The 27,906-nt window shown below is 42.6% G+C and overlaps 1 protein-coding gene across 3 annotated transcripts in view; it reads right to left on the bottom strand.

Annotated features, from left to right (window-relative positions):
- Positions 1-7,263: 7,263 nt before the first annotated feature.
- The window catches only part of LOC138666079 (transient receptor potential cation channel subfamily V member 6-like), a 39,722-nt gene continuing 19,079 nt past the window's right edge, over positions 7,264-27,906 (bottom strand). For all 3 annotated transcript variants that reach the window (XM_069754204.1, XM_069754206.1, XM_069754205.1), the window contains 12 exons: positions 23,167-23,307; positions 20,343-20,441; positions 20,085-20,257; positions 19,368-19,514; positions 18,916-19,128; positions 16,995-17,081; positions 16,576-16,652; positions 15,259-15,424; positions 12,068-12,134; positions 9,928-10,196; positions 9,665-9,771; positions 7,264-7,647 (listed from right to left, as the gene is read on the bottom strand). In XM_069754204.1, coding sequence (XP_069610305.1) covers positions 7,446-7,647; positions 9,665-9,771; positions 9,928-10,196; positions 12,068-12,134; positions 15,259-15,424; positions 16,576-16,652; positions 16,995-17,081; positions 18,916-19,128; positions 19,368-19,514; positions 20,085-20,257; positions 20,343-20,441; positions 23,167-23,307 — 1,748 coding nt within the window. In that variant the 3' untranslated portion in view covers positions 7,264-7,445. The remainder of the gene's footprint in view (positions 7,648-9,664; positions 9,772-9,927; positions 10,197-12,067; positions 12,135-15,258; positions 15,425-16,575; positions 16,653-16,994; positions 17,082-18,915; positions 19,129-19,367; positions 19,515-20,084; positions 20,258-20,342; positions 20,442-23,166; positions 23,308-27,906) is intronic.

Below are 27,906 nucleotides of genomic sequence, written 5' to 3'. Positions count from 1 at the left end.
GCTCATCTCAACGTTTGCTGTGTTAAGTGGCAGGGGCATTTAACAAATTAAACATGGCAGGTCAGAGTATGTGTGGTTTCCTCAGTGTGTGTGAGTTTTCCTGAGTGTGTGTGCACGTGTGCCTGCACAGCAGCAGTTAAAGCTGCAAGCCAATCAGAGGTTGGCAGCTGACATCCGCGCGCACTTCGCCGGCGTATGACATCATTGTTATTCGCCGGCGAGTCCACGCTAAAATGCAAGGGATGGATGTCAGCACTGGACCATGGCCAGGTAAGGAGAAAGGTGTTTTTTATTTATTGAATGCGGCAACTCCGGGCCAGGAATGGAAACGACACTGGGGCCAGGAATGGAAACGACACTGGGGCCAGGAATGGAAACGACACTGGGGGCAGGAATGGAAACACAGGGGCCAGGATGAAGACACAGGGGGCAGAATGTGAGACACGGGGGCATGGGAGATATGGGGGCAGGATGGAGACAAATAGGGCAGGAATATGGAGACAGATGGGGCAGGATGGAGGCAGATAGGGCAGGATCATGGTGCAGGATGGAGACGTCATTGTTATTCGCCGGCGAGTCTGCGCTGAAATGCAAGGGATGGATGTCGGTGCTGGACTGTGGCCAGGTAAGGAGAAAGGTGTTCTTTTATTTATGGGGCAAGTTCAGGGCAGAATGGAAACAACACTGGGGGCGGGAATGGAAACACGGGGCAGGAATGGAGACACAGGGCAAGAATGGAAACTACACAGGGGGCAGGAATGGAAACAACATGGGGCAGGATGAAGACAATACAGGGGGCAGGAATGGAAACAACTCGGGCCAGGCATGGAAACAACACTGGGGGCAGGAATGGAAACAACACGAGGCAGGAATGCAAACGACACAGGGGGCAGGATGGAGACACGGGCCAGGATGAAGACACGGGGCAGAATGTGAGACACAGGGGCAGAATGTGAGACACAGGGGCATGGGAGATATGGGGGCAGGATGGAGACAAATAGGGCAGGAATATGGAGACAGATGGGGCAGGATCATGGTGCAGGATGGAGACACATGGTGCAGGATCATGGGGCAGGATGGATACGATGGAGACAGATGGGGCAGGATCTTGGGACAGATGGGGCAGGATGCGGAGATCATATGGGGGCAGAATGGATCCTAATGAGGGCAAAATGGGAGAACATAAGGCTGGAGCCAGGAATGAGATACACGGGGCCAGAATGGGGGATATTATTACCATAGGGGCTAATTAAGGGAAATTATTACTGCAGTGATGTATTCATTTTATTTTTTGAGGATACTGTTTTAACTGAGGGGACGGTCCTGATACTGACATTATGTCGCCCTTTTCTCTTCATCTGGTGCAGTGTAGAAGTTGGAAAAAATTAAGTAATGTGTTCTGCAAGCGGAGCTCTAGATAACTGTCTTATTTCCTGCAGAGACCCATCCTGGCTGGAAGATGTGATGGCGGTCTGTGCTGGTTGAGGATGAAAAGCGAAGCTGAAGGACTTCACCTAGAGATGTCACTGGTGAGTCAGTGTTACCTGTACACTGACACTATACACTATATATAGAGTTCCTGTGTACAATGTCACCAGTGATCACTGTATTACCTGTACACTGGCACTATATACAGAGGTCCTGTGTATATTGTCACTGGAGATCACTGTATTACCTGTACACTGACACTGCATACTAAGTACAGATCTCCTGTGCATAGTGGCACTTTTGGTGATAGTATTGTGTTTTTGTTTTCTTGTTTTTTTTTTATTAATCCTCAGGCAACACATAACCCTGGTTTGCTGTCTGATTCTCTTCAGGGGAACTTTGGCATCCGGACGAAGACATCCTGTCATTTTTTTTATTAATGATCAATATTGTAGTATTCAGTCACTATGTTGTGGTAATATGTGGTCCGGTCATGGCGTTGCAGTATTTGTCTCTTGTATGTGCTATTATTCGGTAACTGTGGTGGTAATATGTGGACTGGTCATGGTTTGGCGGTATTTGTTCCCTGTATATGGTATTATTGGTCACATGTAGTGGTAATATGCGATCTTGATATTGTGCGATGGTGTTTGTCCCTTGTATGTGATATTAGTCGGTCACTGTGGTGGTAATATGTGATCTGGACATGGTGTGGCAGTATTTGTTCCTTCTATCTGGTATTATAGGTCACTATGTGGTGGTAGTGTGTGGTCTGGTCATGTTGTGTTTTGATATTTGTTCCTTGTATGTGGTATTATTGGTCACCATGTGGTGGTAATATGTGGTCTGGACATGGTGTGGTTTTATTTGTCCCTTGTATGTAATATTGTTGGGTCACTGTGGTGGAAATATGGTGTCTGGTCATGGTACTGTGGCATTTGTACCTTTTGGATGTGACATTATTGGTCATTTAAGAAATTGAAAAATAAATAAAAATATACCTAAATTGTATTTTAACAAATTTTTAATAGGTTAGCGTAGAGTAGGGCCCGGCCAAATGAGTCTACCTTGTCGTGGTGGCAGATTAGAAAATTCCTTTAGCCAAAACAAAAGCTGCTGGCTATATGTGTGATCTGGTGATGGGAACGGTTAATGTGTGATTGGCGAGAAGTGGAGTTTTTCCAAGAGAGAGCAGTGGGACTGTGGACAGTTCGAGGGGTGGAGGCGAGGCTGGGGTTGAAGCCTGGGCAGAGTCTATGGTGGTGTTATGGAGGTTTTGTATGGTGCCATTATGGAGGTACTGTATGGGTGGCGAACAGCGGGAATGGTGAGCAGTGATCCACATATGAGCTGAAGATTACATGGCCTGACAAGGGGAGAGGAGAGAAGGGAGTATTGGGCAAAGTGTTTTACTGCTAGCGCTTTTTAAGGACTGTGGTGTGTGCGTGTCATTATACAGTGGGGCTGTGCGTGTGTGTCATTATACAGTGGGACTGTGCGTGTGTCATTGGTGCATTCACTCTGTGTCATTCTATGAGACTGCAGACTTGTGAATCCTCACATTGTTCGCAGTGCTGTGCTTATTCAGCGGGTGTGTGACTGCAAATTTGTGATTTGCATACATGTGGTCACATGCCGACTAGACTTGCATGGCATAATGCAACTGTATTGAACAAGGTCAGAAACAGTCTTGTCGGAATGTGGCTGGGAATATATATATTGCATGCTTGCGGTCACAAGACCATCTGTTCCCGGCGCCGGCACCAGAGAATCTTCACAGCGCACAGTGCGCACGATATGAGGATTCACACATAGTGACTGTAGACATGTAGCATAAGATCCGACAACCCCTTTAAGGATGGGCCGCTACTCATGGGCCACTGCTGTGCTCTTGCCCCCCAGGCTAAAATTTGCCAGCCAGCCCCTGCCTGTGCTGTAAATAAATAATTAAAAAAAAAAAAGTGAGTTCCCCTGTATTTTTGATAACCAGCCAGGCAAAACTTACAGCTGGGGGCTGCAACCTTCAGCTGTCAGATTGAACAAGGCTGGTTATCAAGAATAGAGGGGTCTCCATGTCATATTTTTTTAATTACTTAAAAAAAAAATATTTTTTTTTTTAAATGGCATGGGGTCCCCCCATTTTTGACAACCAGCCTTGCTGAAGCAGACAGCTGGGGGCTGGTATTCCCAGGCTGGTAAGGGGCCATGGATATTTCCCAAGCCTAAAAATAACAGACCGCAGCTACCCAGAAAAGGCACATCTACAAGATGCACCAATTCTGGCACTTTTCCTGGCTCTTCCCACTTGCCCTGTAGCTTTTGCAATTGGGGTTCATATTTATGGGGTTGATGTCACCTTTTGTATTGTCCGGTGACATCAAGCCCACGGCTTAGTAATGGAGAGGTGTCAATAAGACACCTATACATTACTAATCCTATAGTTATATGGTAAGTAAAAACAGCCAGAATACATTTTTATTAGAGATAAAACAAAACACACTAACTTTGTTGTTTTTAAATAAAAAAAACAAAACAAAAAAAAACATGGTTATGCTCAAACACTTATTCCACCGAAGCCCTCGTTCTCCTCTAATAAACCAAAAATAAACAACAACAATATCACTCGCCTATCCGTCGTTCTGTCCCATGCTGTAATCCATGTCTGGGGGAAAAATGGTTTTCAACCTGGATGGTGCCAAGATGCGACTGTCCAGGCTGAGAACCACTGGTGAATGAGCTGCTGCGAGTGCAGACTTGGTGACTGGTGGTGACATTATCGAGGTTGTCTCCGGTCATTGAGGCTGCGTTCCCAGCTGGGTTAAGCTGCGGTAACCTCAGTGAGATCCCCGCTAGCACCATGAGCCTAGTTAAAGCTGAGGGTTGCAGCCCCCAGCTGTGAGGTTTTTTTTTTTTTGCCTGGCTGGTTATCAAAAATACAGGGGAACCTACGCTTTTTTTTATTATTATTTCAATACAGCGCAGCAGCTGGCTAATGAGTACACCAATCAGCCACTCCTGCTCTCACTGTTATTGGCAGCAGCAGGTGTCGGCTGATGGGAGCAGTAGTCCCATCCGCTGACACTAGTTACTGGAGGTAAACTGTATACCTCCGATCACAGCAGAGCGGTCACGCTGTTTCTGACCGTGTGGGAACCGCGCCTCTCTGACAGGCAGGGATGATTTTACCGCCGATCAGTAGCGGTGCTTGCTGCGCTGTCATGCACATGACAGCGTGGCAAACACTGGAAGTTTGGGCCCCCCATTCAAGTGAATTGGGTCTGGGTACTGTTCTGGTACCCAAACTCGAACTTTTTGTAACTGTTCGGCCGGATCCAAACATCCAGGTGTCTGCCAATCTATATTCAGATTTATAGTGATACTAACCTGCCCGGAACCTGCTCTTAGAGGAATGCTGCAGGGAGAAAATTAACTTTAGAAAACAATTATTTTTTTCATTAAAGGGGACCTGTTGCCAGATCAAAAGCAGCTATTTTTGTGCTTGTTATTCTTGGTGATCCCTTGAGTATTCCTGGGGTTATTTTTGATTTTTTTTTAATGCTTTTATTTAAATCTGCCACACAGTTCCAGAGATGTTTTTGTGGGGGTGGGGGTTCGCCTCCATTTATTGCTTTGCTTTTTTTTTTTTTTTTTTTTTTAATGGTCCCTATGTAAGGTGGTGCTGTAGTCATGGGCAAGATCTTCATATCTTACGCCCCAACACAATACATCAAGGTCGAGATCTTGGCTGAATGTATGTAGAGTTCATCAAAAGGGGAGCTACACCCTTGCAAGCCACATGATGCTGATTACTCTGCCTGACCAGGACCAGATGTTGAACTGTTCAATGAGGGAGACAACCACTTGAAAATACAGTCTGTTATTGAAAATTAACTTGGTAGGAAATACAGTATGTACAATAGATAGTGAGTGCATAACTTCACAAATGTTGTTTTTTCACAATATGGCGAATCTTCATACATTGTCTCTCTAAGGCCGGGATCACACATGCGAGAAATACGTCCAAGTCTCACATGGTAATACCCATGATGAGAATGCTTGGTCTGGGGGAAAATGTGTGTAAATGGGTTAGTAACTGGCTTATTGATAGAAAGCAGAGGGTGGTTATAAATGGTATAGTCTCTAACTGGGTCGCTGTGACCAGTGGGGTACCGCAGGGGTCGGTATTGGGACCTGTTCTCTTCAACATATTCATTAATGATCTGGTAGAAGGTTTACACAGTAAAATATCGATATTTGCAGATGATACAAAACTATGTAAAGCAGTTAATACAAGAGAAGATAGTATTCTGCTACAGATGGATCTGGATAAGTTGGAAACTTGGGCTGAAAGGTGGCAGATGAGGTTTAACAATGATAAATGTAAGGTTATACACATGGGAAGAAGGAATCAATATCACCATTACACACTGAACGGGAAACCACTGGGTAAATCTGACAGGGAGAAGGACTTGGGGATCCTAGTTAATGATAAACTTACCTGGAGCAGCCAGTGCCAGGCAGCAGCTGCCAAGGCAAACAGGATCATGGGGTGCATTAAAAGAGGTCTGGATACACATGATGAGAGCATTATACTGCCTCTGTACAAATCCCTAGTTAGACCGCACATGGAGTACTGTGTCCAGTTTTGGGCACCGGTGCTCAGGAAGGATATAATGGAACTAGAGAGAGTACAAAGGAGGGCAACAAAATTAATAAAGGGGATGGGAGAACTACAATACCCAGATAGATTAGCAAAATTAGGATTATTTAGTCTAGAAAAAAGACGACTGAGGGGCGATCTAATAACCATGTATAAGTATATAAGGGGACAATACAAATATCTCGCTGAGGATCTGTTTATACCAAGGAAGGTGACGGGCACAAGGGGGCATTCTTTGCGTCTGGAGGAGAGAAGGTTTTTCCACCAACATAGAAGAGGATTCTGGAATTGCTTCCCTGAGGAGGTGGTGATGGCGAACTCAGTCGAGGGGTTCAAGAGAGGCCTGGATGTCTTCCTGGAGCAGAACAATATTGTATCATACAATTATTACGTTCTGTAGAAGGACGTAGATCTGGGAATTTATTATGATGGAATATAGGCTGAACTGGATGGACAAATGTCTTTTTTCGGCCTTACTAACTATGTAACTATGTGTGATCCTGGCCTTACTCTTCAAGTTTATTTGTCGTCACCTCCACTTAGCACACTACTACAGTCCAGTTTGTGTGAGACCTGTTCTCAACCTGCAGTTCCGGTCCTCCTCTCTCTTAAGAGAACTAGTTTGCCAATATGGCTGGTAATTAACTTTTCAAATTGCTGATGTCTTGGAACTCCCGCCCAGGACACCCTCTTTGTCTCACGTTCTCTGTTCCATCCTAGCCAGTTACCTCTCTGAGTTATAGACTCGGGGATGTACCGCTAGGCATCCTGTCCCAGGACATGTCTCCAGTACATCATTCTGTCCTTTTTCCACTTCTTTTTCTCTGCTCAGGATCACGCTATCTACTACCTTTGTCTCCACTCACATTGGTGACACCCATGTCATGCAACCCTTAGTACTCAGAAATAAAGATTCTCAAAAAACCTCTTCATGTGAACAGTAAGGTGCATCTTCCATACAAGTGAATAGAAAGCGTATTTCATGTGTTTATAAGCCAGTTTCTGAAAGGATTTTGAATTGAATCCATTAAAAAAAATCTTCTCTAAAAATGCCATCTAAACATAGCCTAACGGGTTGTACATCAGTCAATCAAATTAGTCATAGCCACAGCTATGAAGGAAAATCCCATCTTAAGTGACATTTTTTATAACTACTACAATATATAAAAAGGAGCCAAGTTTGGAGGATCTTTATTAAAAATAAATAAGACACAAGTTTTTCAGTTTCTACTTGTATGTCAGTTTTGTACACCCCGCGTTCCCTATTAGCTAGTTCAACTAGCCATACTAACCAATAGTATTGATGAGACAATTTATATTTGGTGTGTTGTGAAATTTTAGGAAACCTCTTCAACTGCTAAATTAAATGGCGCTCCTGATGTGCATTGCCCCGTAACTGGTCGATGGTTGCCCGGCGGACGATCTGCCATCCTTGACTGGATTTCCTTCTTGCAACATTGTTTACATTCTCTATATTATCCCTGTTGGATGAAGATGTGGAGTTTTTCAGTATGTTCTGTGCTGACATAGAAGTTAGATCTGACTCTTCCTTTTTGATGCTGAAACCAAAAAGATTTAGTCACACTCGCAAATAAAAAAAACTGACAATGAAAATTGGAGCTGCTGAAAACTGAATAGTTCCTTAAGAATTGTAAAATGTAAACACATATTTAAGAGGGTCATCTGGGGAATGGAAAGTAGTTTTTTGTATAATGCTGGAAATGGGCTAAAAAAACAAAAACAAATCACACTATACGTCATTGTTCAATGCGACTCTCATTTCAACATTGCCTGGTCTCTCGTTGGTCTTTGCTTCTCGCTTAAATGACAGTTCGCCAATGGAAGATGAGATCTCTGCAGCCGGTTACTGACTGTAATGAAACACTAATGTAGCCGGCGAGGGATTAGGCAGCATAGGAACGTGAGAGAAGCTCGTGCATACAGTGGGGGAAATAAGTATTTGATTCCTTGCTGATTTTGTAAGTTTGCCCACTGACAAAGACATGAATGGTCTATAATTTTAAGGGTAGGTTAATTTTAACATTGAGAGATAGAATATCAAAAATAAAATCCAGAAAATCACAGTGTAAATTATATAAATTTGCATTTTGCAGGGAGAAATAAGTATTTGATCCCCTACCAACCATTAAGAGTTCTGACTCCTACAGACCAGTTAGATGCTCCTAATCAACTCGTTATCTGCATTAAAGACTGCTGTCTTCCATAGTCACCTTTATAAAAGACTCCTGGCCACAGACTCAATTAATCAGTCAGACTCTAACCTCTACAACAAGGGCAAGACCAAAGAGCTTTATAAGGATCTCAGGGACTAGAGCAGTGTTTCTCAAACTCCAGAGCTCATGGCGCCCAACATGTCAGGTTTTCAGGATTTCCTTAGTAGTGCACATGTGAAGGAAGTATCATCAAGGCATCAGGATCTCTCTCACCTGTGCAATAGAAAGGAAATCCTGAAAACATGAGATGTGGGGGGCCATGAGGACTGGAGTTTGGGAAACACTGGACTAGATCATAAACCTGCGCAAATCTGGAATGGGCTACAAAACCATAAGTAAGTTGCTCGGTGAGAAAGAGACAACTGTTGGTGCAATAGTAAGAAAATGGAAGATATACAAAATGATTGTCAATCGAAATCAATCTGGGGCACCATGCAAAATCTCACCTTGTGGGGTATCCTTGATCATGAGGAAGGGGAGAGATCAGCCTAAAACTACATCGGGGAACTTGTTAATGATCTCAAGGCAACTGGGACCACAGTCACCAAGAAAGCCATTGGTATCACATAACGCCGTAAAGGTTTATAATCCTGCAGTTCCCGCAAGGTTCCCCTGCTCAAGAAGAATGTGCAGGCCCATCTTAAGTTTGCCGATGATTCTCTGAGTGATTGGGAGAAGGTGCTGTGGTCAGATAAGACAAAAATTGAGCTCTCTGGCATTAACTCAACTCGCCATGTTTGGAGGAAGAGAAATGCTGCCTATGACTCAAAGAACACCATCCCCACTGTCAAGCATGGAGGTGGAAACATTATGTTTTGAGGGTGTTTCTCTGCTAAGGACACAGGGCTACTTCACCACATCAATGGGAGAATGGATGGAGTCATTTACCGTAAAATCCTGAGTAAAAACATCCTTCCCTTCACCAGGACATTAACAATGGGTCGTGGCAAGACAATAACCCAAAACATACAGCCAAGGCAACAAAGGAGTGACTCAAAAAAAGCATATTAAGGTCATGGAGTGGCCTAGCCAGTGTCCAGACCTTAATCCCATTGAATACTTATGGAGGGAGTTGAAGCTCCGAGTTGCCAAGTGACAGCCTCAAAATCTTAATGATTTAGAGATGCTCTGCAAAGAGGAGTGGACAAAAATTCCTCCTGACGTGTGCAAACTTCATCATCGACTACAAAAAAAATCTGACTGCTGTGCTGGCCAAAAAAGGTTTTGCCACCAAGTATTAAGTCTTTTTGCCAGTGGGATCAAATACTTATTTCTCACTTATTTCCCCCACTGTACCTTATGCTGCCTCACATGAGTCTCACTATGTTTGCAGTAGACTCACCTATAATACCACTGGTTTCCAAGTCCATATTGAGATCCACAAATGCCGAGTCGGGGCCAGAATTGTTGTGGTATCTTACTTTCTAACATAACTGTAGTTGCTGCAAGCTGCAATGCATAAAAATCAATTAGTTATTGACTAAGGACAAAATCTGACTGTATAGGCAAATATTAATTTTTAGACACGCTGGCCACCTGACTCCTGGAATTTGCCCAGTGCTGATTAATTGCAATGAAAGATTCTTATCTACCGTTTCCACTGACCTGAGCCCTCCAGAGATCGTCTCTCTCCTGTGCCACCCTCCAGTGCGTGTCTCCCATCATAGCGATCAATAGATTTAGCATTAATAGGTTGGAAATCAAAGTGAAAAAAAAATAGATAATGCTAAAAATGAGTGGCAGGTCAACGTCATAGTTGGCCGGAGAATTAATCACGTTGACGAAAAGTTGATAGGTACTGTAAAGAGACATGGCGTAACTGTAAAACACTCCCATCTGAGTCGGGTCCTCTGTCTGGAATATTATATAGAAAGCTACAAGGAGAAAAGGGATGCAATTTATTAGGATTAGTAATAGGGAAAGGAAATTTGGTAACAAGGAAAGAATGTTGCTTCCAATAACCCTAATTTTAAACTTGAAACTTAATCTATTGAACAACTAGATGTGTAATAATGAAGTTACTTTGCGTTGATGCAAAATCGATTACAATGCTACTTATCTACGATGTGAGTTTTTTAATATTGATGTTTTGTTTAGTGTAAGAGGGAACTTGGACCCCTCAAATATCAGAGACTTGGCATAATTGTAAATTTGCAAAAGAAGTGGGGAGTCTCACAACAGGAAGTGAAGGCAGATCTTTGGTCCCCACTTACTGCACTGAGACAAACCAACCCACTTCCTGAAAAGAAACAATCTGCCTTTCTACAGGAAGTGGGGAGTTGGTCTTTGTCTTTCTACAGGAAGTTGGGGTGAGTCTTTGTCTCACTACAGGAAGTGAGAGCGGATCTTTGTCTCTCTTCAAGAAGTGGGGGGGTTTGTCTCAGTGCAGTAAGTGGGGACAAGTCTGTCTTTCTACAGGGAGTGTGGAGTAGGTCTTTATCTTTCTACCTGAAGTGAGGGGGAGTCTTTGTTTCACTACAGGAGGTGATGGTGGGTTTTTGGTTTGACTCAGTACAGGAAGTGACGGCGGGTCTTTGTCTCCCGTCTGGTAGTGGGGGGTTGTTTCAGTGCAGTAAGTGGGGACAAGTCTGTCTTTCTTCAGGGAGTGTGGAGTTGGTCTTTGTCTTTTTACCTGAAGTGAGGGGTAGTCTTTGTTTCACTACAGGAGGTGATGGTGGGTATTTGGTTTGTCTCAGTACAGGAAGTGATGGCTGGTCTTTGTCTCCCTTCGGGTAGTGGGGGGGTTGTCTCAGTGCAGTAAGTGAGGATGAGTCTGTCTTTCTACAGGCAGTGGGTAGTGGGTCTTTGTCTCTCTACAGGAAGTAAGGGTGGGTCTTTGTCTTACTACAGAAAGTGATGGTGGGTATTTGTCTCTCTTCAGGAAGTGGAGGGTTTGTCTCAATGCAGTAAGTGGGAGCAAGTCTTTGTCTACAGGAAGGGGGGCAGGTCTTTGCCTTTCTTCAGAAAGTAGGGATGGGTCTTAATCTCCCAGGAAGTGAAGGCAAATCAGGCTGTTTACAGGACGGGGGTGGGTCTTTGCTGCTCTAGAGGAAGTGGGTGTGGGTCTTTGTCTCTCTACAGGAAATGAATGTGGGGTTTTGTGTCTGCAAAATGTAGGGTTGAATCATTTTCTCTTAAGGAAGTAGAGGTAGGTCTTTTTTTTTCTTTACGGGAAGTACAGTTGGATTTTTATTTCTCTGCAGGAAGTGGAGCTGAGTCATTGTCTCTCGGCTCCCGTTTTCTGCACTACCTAACAGCGTAACAGAGAAATGGACTTTCATTTCAATTGGTAAGTAAGGGAAAGAATGTTTCAGCATTTACAGTTCTAGAAGAATGTTGCTTAAAGAACACTAAAAGAGTGAATGGCAAGCAGGAAAATCGCGAAAGAGGCTTGACATATTAGTGTAGAATGTGCACAAACCAAAGTTTTAACTTGTTGTTGGGGATGAGCGAATGCAGTAAGACAATGCTTTTCTACAAGTTTTGTATGAATGTACAGGAATACTTCAAGACAAATTGTATTCACAGTAACTGCCTCTGTTAAGAAATCCTCAACCTTGATAAAATTAGAGGTCGGTGAAAATGTGCAGATATAAAAGGGTTTTTTTTTTTCAAAATATTCCCATTAACCACTTACACTTGGTATTTTCCATCTCAGAGGTTTACCTAAGTCATTAAACTATAGAATAACTTGATAATTTTCCTATTATCTGTTAATGGAGGGCAGAAGATGCTCTGGTCATACCTATTCCAAATCCTAAAATGACAACCGTCATAAGCCAGAAAAACCTTAGGAGATCTCCAAATGCAATCTAAGATGGAAGAAAATCAAATGACAAGATAATTTTTTAACTTTATTGAATACAGGCAACATGCAAAGATATAAGACCAAATCTACTATTTTCAGTATTAATCCATTACTGAATGTTATACATCATAAAAAAAGGCAAAACAAATGAGAAAGGCCAGCAACCACCACTCATTCCCGCTGTCTGTCTATCAAGCCCTCCAGCCATTGACCTCAAAGGATTAGGACTAGTATAAAACCGTTCGTTATGGACGAGACTACGGGATCCATAACACTGCCCTCCAAGGGGAACTTTAGTTAGATAACACTGTTCAACAACAAATTTGTAAATTGACCAAAAGTACCGTAACTAATTCGTATATATTTCATGCTGCTAAGAAAAAAAATATGGATAAAATTGAGAATTATTTCTAGTTTTTATTTTAAGTGTTGTTGGTGGAGACTTGTAATACAGTTAATGTATGGATGCAAAGACATTTCTTCATATTCGGCTGTATTATATTGGCAATATCCGGGGAAGAGAAACACTTCAGCCTTGTACAGAAAATGTACAAAATGAAACATTGGTTGATTCGAAGAAAATGGTACTCCCTCCGCTACACATCAAACTAGAACTAATGAAAAACCTGGTAAAGAGCAACAAGGAGGTGAAGGGTTCAAGTATTTGACATCAAAATTTCCTTGAATAAGTCATTGAAAAGTTGAAAGCGGACATCTTTGTTGGAGCTTTACATGGACCTTCAGTTCGATGACGCACATCAGGTTGTCAAGAAGGCAACGTGGAATAGTCTTAATTCCTTCACCACCTTGCGATTTTTCATTTTTGCACATTTATTTTTGGCTCCCCTTCTTCCCAGAGCCATAACTTTTTATTTTTTGGCCAATATAGCCGTATGAGAGCTTGTTTTTTTTTAGCAGGACAAGTACTTTTGAATGACATCATTTATTTTACCATATCATGTACAGTAAAAAGGAAAAAAATCCGAGTGTGGTGAAATTGACAGGCATCGTCCGACGGGACTATTAGTCCCATCCGGCTATGGCTGCTACAGTGACAACTAGCCGTAACAATAAAGGCGTAACAATAAAGATGGGGAAAATGTGTTTAGTGTTTTATTTCATTAAAATACTTTATTCTGGCTGTGTCTTTATTTAACCCCTTAACATCTATAGGATTAGTAATGGAGAGGTGTCTTGTTGACACCTATCCATTACTAAGTCAGCTTGATGTCACCTTGCAATTCAAAGGTGGCATCAACCCCACAAATATTACCCCACATGCCACCACTACAGGGCAATGGGAAGAGAGGGGCTAAGTGCCAGATTACAGATGTGCCATTTCTAGGGTGGCTGTGTACTGGTGCTTGTAAGGGGGGCAATATCCAAGGTCCCTTCCCAGGGTATGAATATCAGCCTGCAGCTGTTTGCATAGCCTTTTCTGGCTATTAATTATAGGGGGACCCCACATCGTAATTTTTTTGGGGGGGCCTATTTTAATAGCCAGTAAAGGCTAAATATACAGCTATGGGCTGATATTCATAGCCTGGGAAGATCCAGGGGTATTAACCCCTTCCTAGGCTATAAATATTGGCCCCCAGTTGCTGTCTTTCCCTCTCTGGTGCAGAAAATTGCGCTGGAGCCCACGCCATTTTTAAAATTTTTTAATTAAACAGATATTGCGTTTAAGGCCGGGGTCACACTTGCGAGAAACTTGCACGAGTCTCTCGCATCAATACCTGGCACTGCCACTGGCACTCGGGACCAAAGTGTGCAGCTGCATGTATTTCTATGTAGCTGAATACTCCAGTCCAAGTGCCGGTGGCTGTGCCCGGTACTGAGGTGCGAGACTCGTGTGAGTTTCTCGCAAATGTGGCCCCGGCCTAACACAGATTTTGTGTGTGTATCTTTATTTAACTCTTTATGTACCATCTTATTATGTTTATTACTAAACATCGGGCTTGGTATTATCTATCTATCTATCCATCTATCTATAGATAGATAGATCTATAGATACATGGATATATCTATAAATAGATAGATAATAGATAGATCATAGATAGAACTATAGATAGATAGATCTATAAATCTATCTATTATTTATCTATGTGATTTCTGTTATGCTGTAATGTCTATTGTCTGTACAAATCTCCTCTATAATTTGTAAAGCGCTGCGGAATATGTTGGTGCTATATAAATAAAATGATTATTATATTATTATCTATTATTTATCTATTGATCTATCTCTATCTATCTTTCTGTGTGTGCAAACATTATTCTTCAATGGAGTATGTAAATGAAGAGGTTGGACAAGAAATTACATCACAATTCTTTTTTTTTGTTTGTTAAATAATAGATCTTTATTTGGCTTACAAAAACGCATACAAATCTGCATGAAAATTCGCATCAAAAATGCATCAAAAACGCATCAAATCCGTGTGGATTTTTACCTGTGTTTTCTGCCAATAGATGCAGAATCTGCGCAGAAAATTCCACAGGCAAATCTGCAACGTGTGCACCTACACATAATATTTTGACTAACTTTTTTTTCTTTTACTTTTTACTGGCTTCAATAGTCTCCTTAGAAGACTTGACACTGTGATTGTCCGATCTCTTGTGCTACACATAGAAGAGCTTCAGCCCTGTTATGTGTAGCAGAAATCATCATCTTCTATGAACGTCGGCCACAAGCAGATTCGCGGCTGTCATGACAACCCATCGGCACCGCCCCGTGATCATGTGACAGGGGCGTCAATGAACGGGACTTGTAATGCGCGTCCAGCCCGCGCGTCTTATATGCTGCTGTCAATGATTGACAGTGCCATCCCATGTAATTATAGTTTGGTATAAAAATTCCCAATAAATGTGTGGAAGCTTTTTGCAATTTTCACCTTGTAACCATAAATTGTGTATTTCACGAATTTCTTTGCTCCTATTTTAAATACTAGAGCTAATGATTTCGCGACACGGTAATATTCTGTTCCCTTATGGTCTTATATATGTAGATAACCTCATTTGAATGCATTCACAAAGAATTCAATAAAGTTTGTTGGACAGCGTAATTACATATTTATTTGCTTGGCATGGTAAGTCAAAATGTTTCCGAATGTTCTAATATTATAGCCACCAACCTTGTGTATCATGATCGCGAAAGGCCCAAACATGTAAAATCCTCTTGCAAAGTATATAGCAAAGCACCAGCCAAAAACTAAGGCCAGGGACATGGGGATGACTTCTCCGTTTGAGTTTGTGAGTCTCAGGGCCAGCGTAAAAAGTACCGAGCAAGAGAAGAAAGATCTGCAATAATGACAAAAAGAAAACAAATGAATAGTTTTAGAGTATAAGAAAAAGTGTGAAGTGTAAATGTGCAGCTCAGTGTGTGAGAGGTTGTCACGGGGGTATTGGGTAGACTAAGGCTGGTTACCCGGGCCCCTGCGATATCCCTCAGACTAGGGAAAACCCTGTCAGTCCCTCACCAAGAATTTACACAGATGGTGTGCTTGTCTGGGCCACCAGGCCTGACCCTGACTCCTGTTTCAGCCCTATGCTGAAACCTCCACCCGCCACCCAGTGATAAGACCACACACCAACCTACACAGAAAGTACAGACAGGGAAAACTAAAAACGCACCACGCCGCAAACACACAGGAAAACACTATAATATGCACAGGGCAAAAATAAACACAAATATAGGAAGGAGAAATATGACAAAGGATAATACACCACCAGATACGATACTTCAACTCCTAGACCACCACTCCAGACCGAGATCACCAGGCACAAGACACAAGCTATAATCGGCGACACCCAAAGTCCAGAATGACTATTTAAAGGCCACGGGCGTGACCCAGCCTCCAACCAGATTACCAGCCAGATTAACCCTGGATAACCTGGATAAAATCTAGCCGGCGCCACTGAGCGTATAGTGGACAAATGTGGAATTACCGCTGTCTGTCGGACGCCCTAGTGTGAACAGCGTCCGACATGACAGAGGTTTAGACTGCAAAATATTTTGCCTGATTTTTGTATTGGCTCTGATCTGTTTTAGCTGCAGGTTTAGGGCTCAGTGGTCCTTCCCTGTAAAATTAAATATTACAGTGACACAATAGGATGATGAAACGGATAATAAAAATATGTGATTCTTAGATGTGAATCTGTCTATATATTAAAGAGATTTAGGCTGCACTATGATTTGATTTTTCCACCATGCTCGAGCTGCAATTTCTGGGATCAGTGGGTGTTCCCTGCCAACCCACCATAGTGTTCAATTTCAAAACTTGCTTAGTAAAGATTTTCATACATTAAAGATATATTTGTACTTTAATGCTAAATCTGGGTAAAATTATAATTAAAAAAATCTCATAACTGATAATTCTTGTCATTTTTTTCCTGCATATCATGATTGCTAAAAACAATAAAGAGGGTCAAAATTAAATATACATACTTACAGAATAAAATGAAATATTCCCCCTGAAACTGTGTCCTGGAGTAAGGCAATACTTGGTGTACCCATTAACACTGGGATCTAGAGACAGTAAAATCATCATTTCAGAAGAGTTGTTTAGTCATCTAATGTGACAATCACTCATTTTAGATAAATGAGGTTTCCAATTTAAGAAAATCACTGTTCTCTCACCCTCCCCAGATCTACCACTGAGTTATCATTGGTGCTCTCGATGACTTTTATTGTCAGTCACTAGGAACAGCGGCAAAGAGTCGGCACTGGATCTGAGGAGGGTGACTAAAGTACAGTTTGCTTCTCTAAAATAAACTGCAGCCAGGGGACAGGATTTTTTTTCCGAAACTGGAAAATTTCCTTAACAATATATAGCAAGCTCAATTACAATTTCAGCATCCATGTCATTACCTCTAGGAGTAACATCACCAATGCCCCAATTACTGAGATAATTTCACCAAATAATCTGAGCTCATCCAGGGGTGTGTTGTAAGATTCCTAAAAAATAATTTAAAAAAAGTAAGCGTAATAAAAGAAAAAATTCTATTTCTCCATCCATCCTGCCTAGTTGCCCTCAGTGAGTTGCTGATGGTATTTACAGTTATATGAAAAAGTTTGGGCACCCCTATTAATCTTAAGCTTAATGTTTTATAAAAATTGTTTTTTTGGCAACAGCTATTTCAGTTTCATATATCTAATAACTGTTGGACACAGTAATGATTCTGCCTTGAAATGAGGTTTATTGTACTAACAGAAAATGTGCAATCTGCATTCAAACAAAATTTGACAGGTGCATAAGTGTGGGCACCGCACCAGAAAAGTGACATTAATATTTAGTAGATCCTCCTTTTGCAAAAATAACAGCCTCTAGTCGCTTCCTGTAGGTTTTAATGAGTTCCTGGATCCTGGATGAAGGTATTTTTGACCATTCCTCTTTACAAAACAATTCCAGTTCAGTTAAGTTTGATGGTCGCCGAGCATGGACAGCCCTCTTCAAATGATCCCACAGATGTTCAATGATACTCAGGTCTGGGGACTGGGATGGCCATTCCAGAACAGTGTAATTGTTCCTCTGCATGAATGCCTGAGTAGATTTGGAGCGGTGTTTTGGATCATTGTCTTGCTGAAAGATCCATCCCCTGCGTAACTTCAACTTTGTCACTGATTCATTATTGTCAAGAATCTACTGATACTGAGAGGAATCCATGTGTCCCTCATCTTTAACAAGATTCCCGGTGCCGGCATTGGCCACACAGCCCCAAAGCATGATGGAACCTCCACTAAATTTTACTGTGGGTAGCAAGTGTTTTTCTTGGAATGCTGTGTTTTTTGGCCGCCATGCATAACGCCTTTTTGTATGACCAAACGACTCAATCTTGGTTTCATCAGTCCACAGGACCTTCTTCCAAAAAGAAATTGGCTTCTCCAAACGTGCTTTTGCATACCTCAGCCGACTCTGTTTGTGGCGTGCTTGCAGAAACGGCTTCTTTCGCATCACTCTCCCATACAGCTTCTCCTTGTGCAAAGTGCGTTGTATAGTTGACCGATGCACAGTGACACCATCTGCAGCAAGTTGATGCTGCAGCTCTCTGGAGGTGGTCTGAGGATTGTCCTTGACTGATCTCACCATTCTTCTTCTCTGCCTTTCTGATGTTTTTCTTGGCCTGCCACTTCTGGCCTAAACAAAAACTGTACCTGTGTTCTTCCATTTCCTTACTATGTTCCTCACAGTCGAAATTAACAGGTTAAATCTCTGAGACAGCTTTTTGTATCCTTCCCCTGAACAACTATGTTGAATAATCTTTGTTTTCAGATCATTAGACAGTTGTTTGGAGGAGCCCATGATGCCACTCTTCAGAGGAGGTTCAAACAGAAGAACAACTTGCAAGTGGCCACTTTTAGTAGCTTTTCTCATGATTGCATGCACCTGGCTATAAAGTTCAAAGCTCAATGAGGTTAGAAAACCAAAAAAAGTGCTTTAGTAAGTCAGTAAAAAGTAGGTAGGAGTATTTAAAACAGGAAAACAATAAGGGTGCCCATACTTATGCACTGTCAAATTTTGTTTGAATGCAGATTGCACATTTTCTGTTAGTACAATAAACCTCACTTCAAGGCAGAAACATTACTGTGTCCAACAGTTATTGGATATATGAAACTGAAATAGCTGTTGCAAAAAAAACAATTTTTATAAAACATTAAGCTTAAGATTAATAGGGGTGCCCAAACTTTTTCATATAACTGTATTTGTCTTCTCTCCATTTGGTGTTTATTTTGACGTTCTAAAACTGCAAATTTCAATTAAGAAAAATGAAAAAATTTCATAATTTCTTACCAGAAGGTCCATCTCTTCCAGGATGGTAAAATCCCGAGGATTCGATGATCGGTTTTGTAAAGGCTTTAGAGGTCGATTAGCACAGCACAACGAGACACACGTCATATACAAAACATAGATTGTGGCCAAAAGCCAGAAATATGGCCTTCCAAACCTCTGCCACTTCTCATCGATAAGCTCCTTTACCGGCGAAATGTCCAAAATTTTACGTGCCTATAGTAAAAAAAAAAAAAAATCCCAAAGGAAATTCCTCCATGAAGTGATCCTTATACCTACAGTAAATACCTTCCTCTTAAAAACTTGCCACCAGAATGATTTATAAATTCATACTAACAAAGTTATAACGCCCCTTTGAGTAAAAGAGATAAATGTCAAAAATATAAAGTAAAGTTTAAACAAAATGTGTAATAAATATATAATAAAGTTTTGTCCTTTTTGTCTAGAGAACTTACCTCAGGCTTACTGGAGGTGGCAATGAGATGGAGAACAGAACATGGAGTTCCCCAGGAGTCAATCTCCGTCAGATCATACAGGGTGTACACTGTTGGACCTATTGACTGCACCGTCCTGACTCGTTTCTTGAGGAGATGTTGAAACATCTAGAGATGACGGTTAATAAGTAGTAAGCAAAATTGGATACGGGGCCCCAAAATATTCCAACACTGATCACTTTTGACACAAGCCACAAACTTTACTTAGAAGATCTCAGGCTTCTACAGATGACAGAAGGAGCTTATTGACTTAATGTGGTCAAGTCAGGGTCAGGTTTCTTCATAGTTTCAGCTGTTTTGAAAGAAGTATTTTGAGCTATTTTGGTCCAATATTTTTCTAAAACAGCAACAGGGGAGTCCAAACTAACCTCCTGATGTATTGTAAACAAATGCTTACGATTAATTTAAGTTTATATTTGCTTAGGAGTCTTCATCACAAATTTTATCAGATGTGGCGCACTGTACTTGCTGGCAAATTGATGGACACCACAACTCCACTTTGACAAATCCTACCGCAATGAGATTCTTTGGAACAATTTGGCAAATGATGGACTTCCATTACAAACAGAAGCCATGATGTACTGTTAATGTAAACATTACTTTTCTACGTCACTGCACTCAACATTAATAGCGTCTTTCCGTAAAATGATCCACTCCTTTCAAAATACAATCTCTTACCACAATATTTCCTTCAGCTGCAGCCATCTTAAATGGGGTGAGACCCTCATTATTCATTACTTGGTCCAAACGAGGGCCACTTGGCTCAGAGTCCAGTGAGAGGAGTAAGTCATACATCTGGCAGTACCTAGACTTATTGGGCTGGAGGGTCAGGATGTGTAGGGCGGTGTTTCCTGCAAGATGGAGTTGGTCATAAGTGAGAACGTCAACACAGGTTTGATATTTGAATAGGAGGTATGAAATTTATTGGACTCTCACCCCAGCAGTCCTGAGCGTGCATTTTCGCCCCATTCTCTACCAGTATCTTGACAATTTCTGTGTTTCCAATGCAAGCAGCAAAGCTTAAAATATGTTCTCCTAAGGAGAAGAATACAACATGTAGACAGCAAGTTACTGAAGCTATAACTATGTAAAGAGCTTGTCCTCTGGAATCTAGGGCTTCATGCTCATGCACACCCATAATGTACAGAAAACAAATGGGGTAAAGCTGTGACCTTCATTGATTTACTATACAATTAAATAAGCAATTATCCTCATGAGTCTTGGAAAAATATTTTTTGCATTGAGCATAGGGTCATTTGTGGCCCAAAGTAGGTACAGATAATCTGTGATTTACAAAAATTTCCAGGTAAAGATGAGAACATCTAAAGAAATGAGTTTTGAGCAGTTTTGTTCTTTGGCCATCCCATTCATTTTGATCCTATAAAGTGGGTCTGAATTGAAGGAGCCAGATCACCATTTCTAATTTCTCTAGACCACAAAGCGTAATGAATAACGGAAAGAAAGGGGTTAAAAATATAAGGAAAAAACACATGTTCACCTGTCCTAGACCCTCATCTGACTCTTTATGCCCCCGCAACTCCAACCATCCCCGATCCTCCCTACAGGTCTTTGGTTCTTCTAAGGGGCAAAGCACATAATTGACGAATCAAAGAGCAGGGACGGGGGTTAGTTGTGGCAGCAAAGGAAGTGTAAAAAGTCAGGTGAGGGCCTGAGTCACATGTTTATGATGCGTTTCTTTTCTGTCATCCTCTTTCTGACCCTCAAACAAATCCTTCAAAGCGGCATCCAATTGGATTTATGCAAATCAAATTTTTAAACATTTTTTTGGGGAAAAATTGTATTAAATTTGATTCATAATGAATCGTTTCTCTCATCTCTACATAACGTAGCGCAGACAGTAGCCGTGGGCAAGGTACTCGTCTTCCACATTCTGGTACATTACAGGAAAATGGAGGTAGGTCCTGGCTGGGTGTGTAGGCTATATCTGTGGAAGCACTACCCCTTGCAGACCGCATGATGTCGTTGACTTCGGCTGGCCAGGACCAAATGTTGCAGAGTTCATTGAGCGAGACCACCAATCAAAAATAAACTGTCTTTTTGTAAACAAAAACTCTTAGAACATGTGACATCTTCATACATGTGTCATACAGTCTCTGTCAGCCATATCCTCCTTCTTTTCCTCTCGCTTCCTCAAACTCAATGTGGACAAATCTGAACTCATCATCTTTCCTCCATCTCATAGTTCTTCCATACCTGACCTATCTATCGCAATTAACGACATCACGCTTTCCCTCATATTGGAAGTCCGCTGCCTATGAGTAACCCTTGACTCTGCCCTGTCCTTCAAACCGCACATCCAAGCTCTTTCCACCTCCTGTCGCCTCCAGCTCAAAAATCTCCAGAATCTGTCCTTTCCTCAACCATCAATCTACTAAAATGCTTGTGCATGCCCTCATCATCTCCCGCCTTGACTACTGCAACATCCTTTTCTGTGGCCTCCCTGCTAACACCCTTGCACCTCTCCAGTCCGTCCTTAACTCTGCTGCCCAACTAATGTATCTCTCTCCTCCTCCACTTCCCCCTCTGCAATCTCTTCACTGGCTCCCATTCCCTCAGCGTATCCAGTTCAAATTACTAATACTGGCTTACAAAGCCATCCACAACCTGTCTCCTACATGTATCTCTGAACTAATCTCCCGATATCTTCCCTTACGTAATCTCCGGTCCTCCCAAGACCTCCTTCTCTCCTCCACACTTATCCGCTCCTCACCCAACCGCCTCCAAGACTTCTCCAGAATATCCCCCATCCTCTGGAATTCTTTACCCCAACACATCCGACTATCAACCACATTTGGATCCTTCAGACGGAACCTGAAAACCCACCTCCTCAGGAAAGCCTACAGCCTGCACTGACCCCACTGCCTCCTAACCACTACTGAAGCTACCGCCTCACCAACATCGGAGCTCCAACAACTCTCAACCTATTGTCTCCATCCCACCATCCTGCAGAATGTAAGCCCGCAAGGGTAGGGTCGTCACCCCTCTGTATCAGTCTATAATTGTTAGTTTTCTTACTGTAAGTGATATCTGGAATTTGTATGTAAACCCTTCTCATGTACAGCACCATGGAATCAATGGTGCTATATAAATAATTAATAATAATAATAATAATACATTTTCCCATTCTTTCCTGAGCACACTTCACTCTCTCGTTTGTTTAGCCTCTCCCTTTAGCATCAACCCTGTGCAGCACAGCACTTCAGGAGCTTCCCTAGTGACCGACAACAGCACTACTAACCGGTTAGCAAGAGCCCTGTTTCTTAACTCCCCATTAGGGGAGCTACTTTTGCCACTATAGCCGTTACTTCGCTTCTCTGCTTGATGACACTATTGTACGGCGCACTCACTCTTCTTCCCACTTTCTTTCTCAGCACTGCTCCTTCACTTAACTGTTAGATAGATCCATACTGTCCCTCTAGACTTCCTGCCACAGGTCACATATTCCGAAAATCACTCACTCCTTCTATTACGTTTCATTGTCTCTACTACGGATCACACAATCTGTTGCCTTGGTCGCCACTCACTTCTAGAGACACCCACTTCATGCGGCTCTGCTGATTCATCAGACTAGAGGTCTGCTCTAGTTGTAAGCTATGTCCTATCTGACTCCTGACTTGGTATGAACATCAGGTTCATGTACAGACACTGAAGAAACAAGGGAATACTTGGAAATATGAAGTCAGAGCTGAGAAGAAACCATCAGAATTATTATAGAGTATAGGTAGGTAACTTATTATACCAAAATAGAAAAGGTTTGTGGGTTTTCGAGTGAAGAAACTGCCGGTGGCTCTTGGAGAAGAGACGTCCGCCCCTCTGTTTATGAGCATCTTGATGAAATTCATGTTCTGATTGACAGTGGCAATGTGAAGAGCAGTCTGTCCTGTAGAAAAAGTAGCGACAAAGGGAGATTAGAGTGAGAATATTACCAGGAGCTCAAAATACTACAACTTCAATGGCTGGATACATGTTTAAAGCTTTTGGAACATTTGTTTTGTTTGTGTTTATCATTTTTTTGCTTTTTTGACATCAAGTGACTTGAACATGCAATCTCTTGATCGATAGTACAGTTCACCGAAATACCTCGCTATTTCACTGTATACTTCTATGACTGCTCATCGTTTCAGACAGATCGGATTGGAAATTATGTAGGTCTATACACCTCTTTTCTTTCCCTAAGAGAAAGCTAGCCACTTCTGCCCTTATGTTTAAGAAGTCAGAAGGATTCTTAAGACCTGTGTCCCCAACAGATGAAAAACTACTAAACATTGGCTACAACATCAAACAGTTTGTAAAGTTTAGTTACCCTTTGATAGATTTTTTATGGTGTTTACAGTGTTATAAAATACATTTGCATTCTAATTCATCATTTGTGGGGGGGAGGGGTAAGTTATTTTTCATTTTTTGGCTTCCTATGGTCATTGACTATTTCGACTTCAAATTCTTCTTCGAAATGATGCAAGCGTTGCATGAATTTTGCAGAAAATAAAAAATGCTCTTTAGTTTTGTCTAGCATTTTTGCTACTTTGTAGTGCAAAAAAGTCAATTATTCCGCTAAAACTTTGCAATAGTTCAGGAGGTCATAAAATTACTCCAATAGGGGGACTAGAGTAAATTTGTGCAAACAAATTGCAACTTTTTAAACAGTCTCAATTAATGAATCAGCCAAAAACCATCTGTGAACCCCAAGCACCTCCCAGGATGAAGAACATAAAAAGGCCAACACATTTAAAATAGAAAATAAAGTGCAAATTAAAAGAGAAATGAGTTCACAATGAAAAACAGACACAAAACATCAAAAACTAGACGAGGTGCAAATGCAATAATGAATCGAGCCACATTTCAGTTTCACAGGAGTGCAAACCAGATGCATTTTAAAAAAAATCTTTTAACCCCTTCCCGACCTTTGACGCATACGCTGCGTCATGAAAGTCGGTGCCATTCCGACCCATGACGCAGCATATGCGTCATGGAAAGATCGCGTCCCTGCAGATCGGGTGAAAGGGTTAACTCCCATTTCACCCGATCTGCAGGGACAGGGGGAGTGGTAGTTTAGCCCAAGGGGGGGTGGCTTCACCCCCTCATGGCTACGATCACTCTGATTGGCTGTTGAAAGTGAAACTGCCAATCAGAGCGATTTGTAATATTTCACCTAAAAAAATGGTGAAATATTACAATCCAGCCATGGCCGATGCTGCAATATCATCGGCCATGGCTGGAGACACTAATGTGCACCCACCCCACCCCTCCGATCGCCCCCCCAGCCCCCCGATCTGTGGTCCGCTCCCCTCGGTCCTGTGCTCCGCTCCCCCGTCCTCCTGCCCGCTCCCCCCGTGCTCCAATCACACCCCCCGTGCTCCAATCAAACCCCCCCGCACTCCGATCCCCCCCCCGCACAGCGATCCCCCCCACACAGCGATCCCCCCCGTGCTCCGATCCACCCGCCCGCACAGCGATCCCCCACTCCGTGCTCCAATCCACCCCCCCCCGTGTTCCGATCCACTCCCCCGTGCTCCGACACCCCCCCCCGTGCCCTGATCTCCCCCCCTTATACTTACCTGGCCTCCTGGGGACCGTCCGTCTTCTTTCCTGGGCGCCGCCATCTTCCAAAATGGCGGGCGCATGTGCAGTGCGCCCGCCGAATCTGCCGGCCGGCAGATTCGCTCCAGAGTGAATTTTGATCACTGAGATAGGTTATATCTCAGTGATCAAAATAAAAAAAAAGTAAATGACCCCCCCCCCCTTTGTCACCCCCATAGGTAGGGACAATAAAAAAAATTTTAAAAAAAATTTTCCCACTAAGGTTGGGGTAAGAACTAGGGTTAGGGGTAGGGTTAGGGTTAGGGTTAGGGGTAGGGTTAGGGTTAGGGGTAGGGTTAGGGTTAGGGGTAGGGTTAGGGGTGGGGTTAGGGTTAGGGGTAGGGGTAGGGTTAGGGGTAGGGTTAGGGTTAGGGGTAGGGTTAGGGGTAGGGTTAGGGTTAGGGGTAGGGTTAGGGGTAGGGTTAGGGGTAGGGTTAGGGGTAGGGTTAGGGGTAGGGTTTCGGTATGTGCACACGTATTCTGGTCCTCTGCGGATTTTTCCGCTGCGGATTTGATAAATCCGCAGTGCTAAACCGCTGCGAATTTATGGCGGATTTACCGCGTTTTTTCTGCGCATTTCAATGCGGTTTTACAACAGCGATTTTCTATTTGAGCAGTTGTAAAACCGCTGCGGAATCCGCAGAAAGAAGTGACATGCTGCGGAATGTAAACCGCTGCGTTTCCGTGCAGTTTTTCTGCAGCATGTGTACAGCGATTTTTGTTTCCCATAGGTTTGCATTGAACTGTAAACTCATGGGAAACTGCTGCGGATCCACATCGTTTTCCGCAGCGTGTGCACATACCTTTAGAATTAGGCTATGTGCACACGGTGCGGATTTGGCTGCGGATCCGCAGCAGTGTTCCATCAGGTTTACAGTACCATGTAAACATATGGAAAGCCAAATCCGCTGTGCCCATGGTGCGGAAAATACCGCGCGGGAACGCTGCGTTGTATTTTCCGCAGCATGTCAATTCTTTGTGCGGATTCCGCAGCGTTTTACACCTGTTCCTCAATAGGAATCCGCAGGTGAAATCCGGACAAAAAACACTGGAAATCCGCAGTAAATCCGCAGGTAAAACGCAGTGCCTTTTACCCGTGGATTTTTCAAAAATGGTGCTGAAAAATCTCATACGAATCCGCAACGTGGGCACATAGCCTTAGGGCTAGGGTTGGGTTGGAATTAGGGTTGTGGTTAGGGTTAGGGGTGTGTTGGGGTTACGGGTGTGTTGGGGTTAGGGTTGTGATTAGGGTTATGGCTACAGTTGGGATTAGAGTTAGGGGTGTGTTGGAGTTAGAATTGAGGGGTATCCACTGTTTAGGCACATCAGGGGGTCTCCAAACGCAACATGGCGCCACCATTGATTCCAGCCAATCTTGTATTCAAAAAGTCAAATGGTGCTCCCTCACTTCCGAGCCCCGACGTGTACCCAAACAGTGGTTTACCCCCACATATGGGGTATCTGCGTACTCAGGACAAACTGGACAACAACATTTGTGGTCCAATTTCTCCTATTACCATTGGCAAAATAGGAAATTCCAGGCTAAAAAAATCATTTTTGAGAAAAGAAAAATTATTTTTTATTTTCATGGCCCTGCATTATAAACTTCTGTGAAGCACCTGGGGGTTTAAAGTGCTCAGTATGCATCTAGATAAGTTCCTTGGGGGGTCTAGTTTCCAAAATGGGGTCACTTGTGGGGGAGCTCCATTGCATAGGCACACAGGGGCTCTCCAAATGCGACATGGTGTCCGCTAACAAATGGAGCTAATTTTCCATTCAAAAAGTCAAAAGGCGCGCCTTCCCTTCTGAGCCCTGCCGTGTGCCCAAACAGTGGTTTACCCCCACATATGAGGTATCGGCGTACTCGGGAGAAATTGCTCAACAAATTTTAGGATCCATTTTATCCTATTGCCCATGTGAAAATGAAAAAATTGAGGCGAAAAGAAATTTTTTGTGAAAAAAAAGTACTTTTTCATTTTTACGGATCAATTTGTGAAGCACCTGAGGGTTTAATGTGCTCACTAGGCATCTAGATAAGTTCCTTGGGGGGTCCAGTTTCCAAAATGGGGTCACTTGTTGGGGAGCTCCAATGTTTAAGCACACAGGGTCTCTCCAAACGCAACATGGTGTCCGCTAACGATGGAGATAATTTTTCATTCAAAAAGTCAAATGGCGCTCCTTCCCTTCCGAGCCTTACCATGTGCCCAAACAGTGGTTTACCCCCACATGTGAGGTATCGGTGTGCTCAGGAGAAATTGCCAAACAAATTTTAGGATCCATTTTATCCTGTAGTCCATGTGAAAATGAAAAAATTGAGGCTAAACGAATTTTTTTTGCGAAAAAATAGTACTTTTTCATTTTTACGGATCAATTTGTGAAGCAGCTGGGGGTTTAAAGGGCTCACTATGCATCTAGATAAGTTCCTTGGGGCGTCTAGTTTCCAAAATGGGGTCACTTGTGGGGGAGCTCCAATTTTTAGGCACACGGGGGCTCTCCAAACTTGACATGGTGTCCGCTAAAGAGTGCAGCCAATTTTTCATTCAAAAAGTCAAATGGCGCTCCTTCCCTTCCAAGCCCTGCCGTGCGCCCAAACAGTGGTTTACCCCCACATATGAGGTATCAGCGTACTCAGGACAAATTGGACAACAACTTTCGTGGTTCAGTTTCTCCTTTTACCATTGGGAAAATATAAAAATTGTTGCTGAAAAATCATTTTTGTGACTAAAAAGTTAAATGTTCATTTTTTCCTTCTATGTTGCTTCTGCTGCTGTGACGCACCTGAAGGGTTAATAAACTTCTTGAATGTGGTTTTGAGTACCTTGAGGGGTGCAGTTTTTAGAATGGTGTCACTTTTGGGTATTTTCAGCCATATAGACCCCTCAAACTGACTTCAAATGTGAGG

The sequence above is a fragment of the Ranitomeya imitator genome, chromosome 2, assembly GCF_032444005.1.
Source record: "Ranitomeya imitator isolate aRanImi1 chromosome 2, aRanImi1.pri, whole genome shotgun sequence".
NCBI lineage: Eukaryota > Metazoa > Chordata > Amphibia > Anura > Dendrobatidae > Ranitomeya > Ranitomeya imitator.
The sequence above is the reverse complement of the archived record's forward strand: the minus strand, read 5'-3'. Positions and strand labels throughout refer to the sequence as shown.